Source organism: Danio aesculapii, chromosome 16 (assembly GCF_903798145.1).
Source record: "Danio aesculapii chromosome 16, fDanAes4.1, whole genome shotgun sequence".
Classification (NCBI taxonomy): domain Eukaryota; kingdom Metazoa; phylum Chordata; class Actinopteri; order Cypriniformes; family Danionidae; genus Danio; species Danio aesculapii.
Genome location: NC_079450.1, coordinates 29,707,569 through 29,717,984, shown reverse-complemented (window position 1 = coordinate 29,717,984; position 10,416 = coordinate 29,707,569). Strand labels below are relative to the sequence as shown.

The window sequence follows — 10,416 nt, the reverse complement described above, 5'->3', positions numbered from 1 at the left end:
CGAATCAAATTCTACAAAGGTTTAGTTGACTCTCACAAGTCAGAGTGCACTCAATTATTCAGGTGCTATATTTCATATGCATGTGTTGTATAGAATTATCTCTCTGTAAGTAACAATCAACAAAAATCTGAGATTAATATATAGGGCCCTATCATAAACCTGGCGCAATAAGGTGAAAGACGTGTTTGGCGCGATTTGTTGCTATTTTTAGACCAGCGCAACTGTAATTTCATGTTTTGCGACATGTTATTAAAATGGCAAATCCATTTCCAGCACTTTGTGGACTCATGAGTTTTTCAGTCTTAAAAGGAGGTGTGTTAAGGCACATTGCTGTTTTGATGAACTGAAATAGACAACGCCATTGACCAACTAAAAGTAGGTCTAAAGTCCAGTGCAGAACGCGTTAGTTATACGCCAATGCAGGTCCAAATGCGTACACATTGCTTAATACACACAGGATGTACAGCAATACACAAATATCTTTACATAGGAAAAAAATTAAAGGATTAAAATGTTACAAAAAATATTTTCTACATAACAATGCCTTCTTCATGTCGGGGCCTTTTTTCAGTTTATTCATGATAATTTGCATTTGTATAATATTATTATTATTATTATTATCAGTATTATAGTTTATTATAGTTTATATTTGTCCACCTGCCAGGTTTTGGAGACATATGCATCACCATGTGGGGCATAAGAATAGGAAGTAAGTTAGGATATAACTGTTTTTGACCACACTTCATTATTATTGTTCATTTATTCACTTGCTGAAAATTAGAATTGACAATATTTGGCACAGTTAGCTCTGGCTAATGTGGCTGTGAGCCTAAAGTGGCACAGAGAAGATATGGCAAATGTGGCCCAGTTATCTTAAAACATTTGTGGACCACATAGACTAAAGTCACCATCATGGAGAAAGGTGTTTGCTTTAGTTGGGCTTATAGCCCTGAATCTTTTAATATAAATGTTCATTTGGGCTGCTGTAACTTTTAAGAACTTTGCTTGAAAAGTTTATTCATTACAGCAAACAAGCCAAGTTAAAAATCAAAACAATAAAATTAAGGCACAACCTGTGAGGAAATAATATAATTCACTGATGTTAACCAGTGTTTAATCCATTATTTGTAGTAACGTAATAACATGCAAATCACAATTGTTTTAATTGGAATCAAATCACAATGTCCTCAGAGAAGATGTCATGTTTTCCCCTGCGATCTTTTTTCCGGTACGTCCATTCACTGGAGCTTCTGTGACTAAGGAGCTGATCATTGAGTTTAATAACAGGCAAGGCCGATGTTTCCATGGTCCGGCATTCTCCAGGTGATCCGATCTCCAAATTCACTTGACTGGAGCTACATATGCTTAAGGACGAAGATGAGCACTCCAGCGTGGGAATTCCTGACCCTTCTTCTACGCAACGGTTGTAAGTTTCAGAACAGTCCAGTTTGTGCCTGTTTGAGTTTGCTTGTGAGAATGGTTTCGAAGGACTGTACCTCTGCCATTTGCTTTTCATGTTCTCCAGTTCCATATTACGGTTAATATGGAGAAGTGCATTGGCACAATTAATGTTGAAAAGCGCCACCCCTATGATGACGGGACCAATTAGCCTCAGCTTCTCTGAAGAGGTGCGTCCGGTTGAACCATACTGTACTGTTTGTCTGCGGGGCTGAATGTTCCAATACCCGGCCGCAGTTAGGTAGATTCCTACTAACAACAAAACAACAGCAAACAACAACCAAGCCCCTGCTCCAGACCGCAGACGCAGTCCACCAATCACAAACCTTGTGTCCAGGTTTGGGGGTGAAGGGTTTGACTCTGGGGCTTTATTGGCGGGAGCATTTCTCTTAGTCATTTTCCTGGGAAAAGAAAAAAAAAAGTCAGACAAGAAATAAAAATAAAAATAATGGAACTATTAGCCCCCCTTTGAATTTTTTTTGTCTTTTTTTAATATTTCCCAAATGATGTTTAGCAGAGCAAGGGATTTTTCACCGTATGTCTGATAATATTTTTCCTTCAGGAGAAAGTCTTATTTAAATTATTTTGGCTAGAATTATTTTGGCCAGCAGTTTTGAATTTTTTTAAAAGCCATTTTAGGGTCAAAATTATTAGCCTCTTTAAGCTATATATTTTTTCAGTTGTCTACAGAACAGTTGTCTACTGTCATCATGGCAAAGATAAAATAAATCAGTTATCAGAAATGGGGAGCTAATAATTCTGACTTCAACTGTATACCTCTGACATCACTTTCTTTCATTAACAATATAGGAAAAATACACCCAGTGACAAGAACCTCTGTTATCTATAACATTCTTCGGACCTGGCAAGATGCAAAAAGGTTTTGTGGCTCCTCTGCTAAAATATCAATGTTAGCTCCTCTGTCCCTCAATCCAGATTTGCCACCTTCATTTGTGAAATATGGTAAATGTCAGTTTATCAATTGTACCCTTAACTCTATCTCTCTGACATAGTGCAAGAGTTCAAGATACCAAGACAGGAGTTTTATAAATATCTGCAAATTCGGCATTTGATAATTAGTCATGAGAGGCCAACTGTCTCTAGAGTAGGGTTGTCGCAATACCATTAATTAATCTTACGATACCAGCTAAAGTATCATGATATCAAGTAGTTTTGCGATACTGTAATCCATAACTCAAATTATAAAGAAAATTGTCAGAAATACTATATTTTATGTTATAATAGGCCTACTTGAATTCATAATTCTCTTAAGGCCAAAAAGTATTATTTGCACCTCACTTCACCTAAAGTTTATTCATTATTTTTGTTTATTTTGCAAATAACTGACGAACAAAAAAACATTAAAATAAACATACAAATTATACAGAATGAAATTTGTTACAAAAGAACATTTTTTTTCAACAAAATTAGGCTATATGAAGTGGTCAAAAATTGTTTCAATGTTTCCTGTTGCTATTTTGGGTATTAACAGGTAACAATCCAAAGTAATTTAATATTTCACTTTGTGAGTCGTTCTTTTAAAGAGATTGTCGTGGTTGTTTTAGTTACTAAATCATATTAACAGGAACAGAAATGAACCGATTAAGTTGTGCGTTCGAACTGAAGCATTAGAAATTGTGCAATAGGCTACCCTAAATGGTACGAATTCTACAGTTTTGCAACCTTAAATGGCTTCACACACTCTTCAAATAAAATGGTTAATTGTTGCACAAATGTGTGAGCATTTTAGTGACTTTTTCACATGCAACATTATCTATTGCAGATAAACCATTAATGACGATAATAACGTTTACAAATTACAGCGGCACCGCCAGTATTTTGGAGCCATAGTATCACAATACTAATAAGGTACCGGTAAACCGTGCAACCCTACCCTAGAGCTCTCCAATAAATAGGATATTTTGGATTTTGGTGAATTCCAAGTCTTTAAAAGGGAAGATCTCTGAGATATATTCTGCACTATTAGACTATTACAACTCATCACTGAGATCACAAAAAATGTGTGGCAAAGAGATTGAAAAAATTAGATTAGATTAGATTCAACTTTATTGTCATTACACATGTACAAGTACAAGGCAACGAAATGCAGTTTAGGTCTAACCAGCAGTGCAATAGCAGCAAGTGCAGGATACAGGTATAAGTTATAAAGTGCAGTTATAGAAAAACTATGGTAATATTTACAGATGGATGTACTATCAACATTATATACAGGTTGTATTAGCTATGAACAGATTTACAGTAAATGAATATATGTACAGGATGCTATTAATAGCAGAAGTGTGCAGATAGATAAACATAATTACAAATGTCCATGTGCAGTAGGTATGTACAGTTCAGATAAGTGAATCAGTGCAATGAATATGTGCAAACTTTAAATGTGTAAATGTTAAATAGTGCAGTGATTGTGAGGAGTATAAGTTAGAGGAGTGTGGGGGGTGTATTGGAGGGGCAAAAGAGTCAGTGAGGGGCAGAGTTCAAAAGGAAGACAGCTCTGGGGAAAAAGCTGTTCCTCAGTCTGCTGGTTTTTGTCCGGGGGAGCCTGAAGCGCCTGCCGGAAGGCAGGAGAGAAAACAGTCTGTGAGCAGGGTGAGAGGTGTCCTTAAGAATACTACGTGCTCGGCGCAGACAGTGTTTCTTCTGGATGTCCTCTATGGCTGGCAGTGTAGTCCCTAATATCATTTGAATGAGGATCAGTGGGACCCTATATGCCAAAATACTCTCATTCGCCTTTCCAATAACAAAACAGTTGAACAAAATTACACATTTATGCATTGGATGTATCTGACCCCACTTTGTTTGAGCAAACTGTACTCCAATGTATCATCCAAGTGTCACAGACCTATTCAGGATCAATCATACATGTTTTTTGGAATGCAAAAAGCTACAGTTTTTCTGGAAAGCAGTACAGGACTTTACAGCCAAACTTTTGGAAACTCCATTGGACAACACACCAACCACTGAACAAGACACTTGATCCTACTCCTATAAAGAGACTGTATCATTTCCCATCTAGCAAAAATGCATTTTGCTCAACTGGAACCAACAAAGGCCTCCAATATTTGAACTGTTCATACAACTCTTGAATGAAACAATGCTCTTGGAACAATGTACATACTACTTAATACACAAAGAGGATGTCTTTCAAAAAATATGGATGCCTCTAATGAACCTGACCTGACCACCTTAGATGTATTTTCATAACAAGTGTGACTTTACTCAATCACAGCAGAACTTTGTTTGTTTATTATGATTTTTGTATTCTGTTTATTTATTTATTTATTTATTTATTTATTTTTATGACTTTTTTTGCTAAACTTGTGTTTACTGATATCCTTGTCCTACTGATGTCCTTTTTTTGTTTTTGTTTGTGTGTTCATTAAAAATAAATAAACAAATATTCAAAAAGAAAATGTTTATTTTATTGGCTCTGTTTTTAAATAATGTATTTATTGACATTAATTGATATTAAAATAAACAGGTAAAATACATTTTTCAGATCTAAACTAGATATCCATCTCTATCTAGATATAATGATCATTTAAAAGGACACAAAGTGTCATCTTTCTTTTAAATTTTTACAGGACAGTACTGACAGTTTGTACATATTGAATGCATGCACAGATACAATAATCCTAGCAGGAAGCAATTATTTGCAGGAAGACAAGTAATCCGTGACAATCCTCATGTAATCACCTTTTAAAGTTCTTTGTAATTCCACATTGGTTTACTGCCAAAGCGTTTTCATTCATTCATTTATTCATTCATTTTCCTTCAGCTTAGTCCCTTTATTCGCCAAAGCGGAATGAACCGCCAACTTATCCAGCATATGTTTTACGTAGCGGATTCTCTTCCAGCTGCAACCCATCACTGGGAAACACCCATACACTCTCATTCACCCTCATACACTACGGCCAATTTAGTTTATTCAGTTCACCTATACCGCATGACTTTGGACTGTGGGGGAAACCGGAGCACCCGGAGGAAACTCACGCGAACACAGCGAACTCCACACAGAAATGCCGACTAGCCCAGCCAGGACTCAAACCAGCGACCTTGAGGCGACAGTGCTAACCAATGAGTCACCATGTCCACCCCCCACCCAAAAAAACATTTCCATCTCTGCCTACTTAGACATTCTTTTAACATTTTTTTTTACTTAAGCTGTTTTTTATTATAACCATTTTTATTAAATATGTCAAAAACACATAAACTCATATACTTATTCTAAAACCTACAATAAAAATGCATCACCTTGTTCTGAACAATCTGCTAGGAACTACTTTTTTCTATGCTGTTCTGCCACCCTTTACTCAAATACACAAATGGTTAACACAGGAAAGAAGGGGTCAGATGTACTAACACTGAAATAATTGTGTTGGATTTTCAAGCAGAAAAATAGCTATTAGGATGTGGAACTGGTATAGCACATTTCTTAACACTGCGAACACACTTTTCTTTCTTTCTTTTTTTCTTTCTAAACCATACAACCTTATTTTATGTAATGATAACAATGTTGATTAGGTGAAACATTTTTCAGTTTCACTTAAGTGTTAATGCATACATGCATAATCTGTATTCTGTAGGCCTACCAAAGAGACAATTTCAGCAGCTTCCTTCAGATGTTTCATATTTTAAAATGCAGCGTTGGACTAATGATTACAAAAAAATTCGTTTTAGCATTACTGAAAAAGACTACAATGTTTTATTGACCACAGAATTTTATAAATGTCAATTTACAGATTTTAGAAATATAGAGAGAGTCGTGTGTATGCTGTCCTGTCCACCATATTGGTCAAAGTTTGACTTTGAACACTCAAAAGCAAACTGACTGTGAAAAATAATCGTTTGTGATCATTATAATGACAATTGTATTGCTTTCAAAAGAAACTGAAATGTTGTTTTTGGTTGGTGTCATGTCAGAACGCCTACATTTTAATGGAATATGTCCCAAATAATTCTGGAAACCATTAGCCTAGTTTTAGTTAATGGTTTGTAATGTTTGTAGTGGAGACCATTGGAACTGTTTTCTATTGTTTGTTTGTTTTCAACTTGCTATTATGTACCCAAAGTTATCCTAGATATTCAAAAATCTGCAAAAACGTTGTATCAATTCTGTATCGTCTGGGAAAACGTTTTGTTAGACAAAGGTTACAGTCAAAAAAATTATTTTACTGGTTGTTTAAACTAACGTTACCTGTAAAAAAGAGAATCCTCGTCGAGTCATCGTATCCAAATTACGTTCTCAAGTACATTACGCAAGCGCACTGCGGCCAGCAAGTCTTTTTTTCAGTACGGCTATGTTTATACTCGTCATGATTGTTAAATATAGCCTATTAATTCCGCACATTAATACCTGAAGTTTGTCGCTACAAGCCGTGAAGAAGAGGACGTGGGACTCCATCTGTCTCCAGCTGAACCAGACGCGTGTGAGAAGGGGAGAGGAGGAGGCGTGTTTACTTTTAACCGGTCAGTGACGTGTGAGTGAGTGAGCGAGCGAGCGAGCGAGAGGGACTTTACTAAACAAATCCTTAATCATAAATGATAAATAAATATAAATGCGGTTGGTGTCATGTCAGAAGTCCTACATTTTAATGGTTTAATGGAATATGTCCCAAATAATTCTGGAAACCATTAGCCTAGTTTTAGTTAATGGTTTGTAATGTTTGTAGTGGAGACCATTGGAACTGTTTTCTATTGTTTGTTTGTTTTCAACTTGCTATTATGTACCCAAAGTTATCCTAGATATTCAAAAATCTGCAAAAACGTTGTATCAATTCTGTATCGTCTGGGAAAACGTTTTGTTAGACAAAGGTTACAGTCAAAAAAATTATTTTACTGGTTGTTTAAACTAACGTTACCTGTAAAAAAGAGAATCCTCGTCGAGTCATCGTATCCAAATTACGTTCTCAAGTACATTACGCAAGCGCACTGCGGCCAGCAAGTCTTTTTTTCAGTACGGCTATGTTTATACTCGTCATGATTGTTAAATATAGCCTATTAATTCCGCACATTAATACCTGAAGTTTGTCGCTACAAGCCGTGAAGAAGAGGACGTGGGACTCCATCTGTCTCCAGCTGAACCAGACGCGTGTGAGAAGGGGAGAGGAGGAGGCGTGTTTACTTTTAACCGGTCAGTGACGTGTGAGTGAGTGAGCGAGCGAGCGAGCGAGAGGGACTTTACTAAACAAATCCTTAATCATAAATGATAAATAAATATAAATGCGGTTGGTGTCATGTCAGAAGTCCTACATTTTAATGGTTTAATGGAATATGTCCCAAATAATTCTGGAAACCATTAGCCTAGTTTTAGTTAATGGTTTGTAATGTTTGTAGTGGAGACCATTGGAACTGTTTTCTATTGTTTGTTTGTTTTCAACTTTGTTTTTCAGTTGGGTGAAGGAAAAACACTGGTTGTTATGAAAAGTTACCCGAGATATTCAAAAATCTGCATGATTGATGTATCAATTCTGCATCGTCTTGAAAAACGTTTTATGTTAGATTTAAAGTGCATGTTTCATACACATTTCTCATTTCAGCCTACCGGCTGTCACTGTGTTTAGTGAGTGAGCAGAAAAAATGGCTTATTTTATAATAATTCATTACATTGCAAGTGGAAAGAAGGTTTTAACATGAAAAATACACACTACACCTGTAAAACAGCAAACCCTCGTCGAGTCATCTTATCCAAATTACGTTGCGAAGTACATTATGCAAGAGCACTGCGGCCAGCAAGTATTTATTTCAGTACGGCTATGTTCATACTCCTCATGAATGTTAAAATATATTAATTCAGCACATTAGTAGCCTACCTGAAGTTTTGTCGCTTCTGCAAGCCGTGACGAAGAGGACGTGGAACTCCATCAGTCTTCATCCGAACCAGACGCGTGTGAGAAGAGGAGAGGGGAGGAGTGCTTACTTTCAACCGGTCAGTGAAGTGTGAGTGAGTGAGCGAGAGACGTACTCCAAACAAATCCTTAATCATATAATTAAAAAAAACAACAACATGATATATATTTTAAATATTTAATGGTCCCTGCTGAAAAATCCAGCTTAAACCAGCCTAGGCTGGTTGGCTGGTTTTAGCTGGTCGACCAGGCTGGTTTTAGAGGGGTTTTGGCCACTTCCAGGCTGGTTTCCAGCCATTTCCAGCCTGGTCTTTGCTGGTCAGGCTGGGAGACGACCAGCTAAAACCAGCTTGACCAGCCTAGTCAGGCTGGGAGCCCAGCCTAAACCAGCTATGTCCAGCTTAAACCAGGCTGGTCAAGCTGGTTTTAGCTGGATTTAGCTGGTCATTTTCCAGCCTGACCAGCTAAGACCAGGCTGGAAATAACTGGAAACCAGCCTGGAAATGGCCAAAACCCCTCTAAAACCAGGCTGGTCAACCAGCTGAAACCAGCCAACCAGCCTAGGCTGGTTTGAGCTGGATTTTTCAGTAGGGGTGGGCATAGTTTGTCATTTATATTTATTTATATACATATGTTTATAAATATTTAGTTATATACATATGTTTATAAATATAAATGACAAACATTGCCCACCATCGAATGTACTGCAATCCCAAAAAACTGTTCAAAAAAAGTTAACATCTCAATAAAATGGGAGGAAGGGAGGGAGAGAGACTTTGGTTAGAAGGTCATGGGAACTCGTGAATGTCCGCCGGGTCCCACGGTGGGCAAATAACCTATTCTTAGAGTCTCGGGAGATCCAAGAACATTTAAAGCCTTTTCCTTACTAATTCAGATTGGTATTATCATGTGTTATTTTGTCATTCAAATAATAAATATTTATATTACACATTAAAATATAGTACATACATGGCCTACTCCTGGTTGTTGGCATTTAGCTTGTGTGCAGATGCTGTAGTGCATAGTTAGTTTAATACTTTTGTGATTAATTAAAATGATTAAATAACTGATTAATTATTATAGTAACGGCTAATTATTTTGTAAAGCTTTTTAATTACAATAATAATTAGATAGTTTAGTTCTCCAAATAAATCCTTGTTTTCCCTAATATTTTTAATTTATTTTCTACACGTTCAAATCCAAAAATGAAACAAAACACAACGCCTAAAAAAGTTTTAAACCCAAAGATATAATAAAATAAATAATAAAATAAATGTAAAACCATTTACCTGCCAAAGTTTCTATACAACAACGACAGGATTACATGAATTTATGACTGTCTACTCTGATTTAGGGTCATTTTAAGGCGTTCAGTTGTAGATTGTGAATTAAGACCCTGTACAAAGGGGTGGTCCAGAGTGTATTTTTAAGGCTTGGTTGTGTTTATAAGATGCAAAGCAACATGTGCTTATGCTTCACTTGTATAAAAAACATGTCATTTTTTCATATTTTTTATCTTACTTTGATTATATACAGCTACTCAGCGAACATGAAAACGACTGTCATAGCTGCCTGAATCAGACAGAAAATGAAGAGCACACAGCTGAACCTCATGCCTGCTCTCTAAAATAAAATATGACAAGTGTCTTTCACATATATTCGGAACAAGCATGTGTAAGAAATATGAAAGGTTCACATAGCTTTAGTGAGTTTGTTATTTGAGATGTAGAACGCAAGGAAAGCTGCTGAATAGAGATACACTGCAGCGCTGGTGAAGATTGTGAGTGTTTACAGCGGTTTGACTGATAAATATGAATTTTGTAGCTAAATTGTTAGCGGTGCCAAACAACATTTCCCATTGTTTACATCCTTGCAACCACATACTGTTAATGCTGGAAAGTGTGCATGTAATAGAACAATTTTAACAAATAAAAGTACTTACTGGTTGTGGCTCACAATCCACCACTTCATCGGTTGGAGGAGTTTTTAACCGAATCCAGCACTGAACTAGGAGAGATTCTGAAAGATTCTTTGTCTAGATTCTTTGTCAAATGCTAGCTATATATTTTTTCTAATTCTCTGGAACATAATT

General features: G+C 36.4%; 1 protein-coding gene across 2 annotated transcripts; it reads right to left on the bottom strand.

The window, feature by feature from the left end:
- Nucleotides 1-640: 640 nt before the first annotated feature.
- Nucleotides 641-8,360, bottom strand: LOC130243482 (transmembrane protein 200B). Of its 2 annotated transcripts, none has more exons than XM_056475660.1 (2): nt 8,289-8,360; nt 641-1,859 (listed from the first exon to the last, which is right to left on the bottom strand). In XM_056475660.1, the coding sequence occupies exons 1-2, from the start codon at nt 8,348-8,350 to the stop codon at nt 1,172-1,174; spliced, it is 750 nt and encodes a 249-aa protein (XP_056331635.1). In that variant the 5' UTR covers nt 8,351-8,360; the 3' UTR covers nt 641-1,171. The 2 variants fall into 2 exon arrangements, with proteins under 2 accessions (XP_056331635.1, XP_056331636.1); XM_056475661.1 differs by lacking the exon at nt 8,289-8,360 and adding an exon at nt 6,674-6,785.
- Between the last annotated feature and the right edge of the window lie 2,056 nt (nt 8,361-10,416).

Bases quoted from the DNA above. Each gene is read 5' to 3' on its own strand.
- LOC130243482 (XM_056475660.1), bottom strand. From the start codon at position 8,350: ATGAAGACTGATGGAGTTCCACGTCCTCTTCGTCACGGCTTGCAGAAG. The intron at 1,860-8,288 runs GTAGGCTACTAA...TTCTTTTCCCAG, and splicing joins CAGAAGCGACAAAACTTCAG to GAAAATGACTAAGAGAAATG.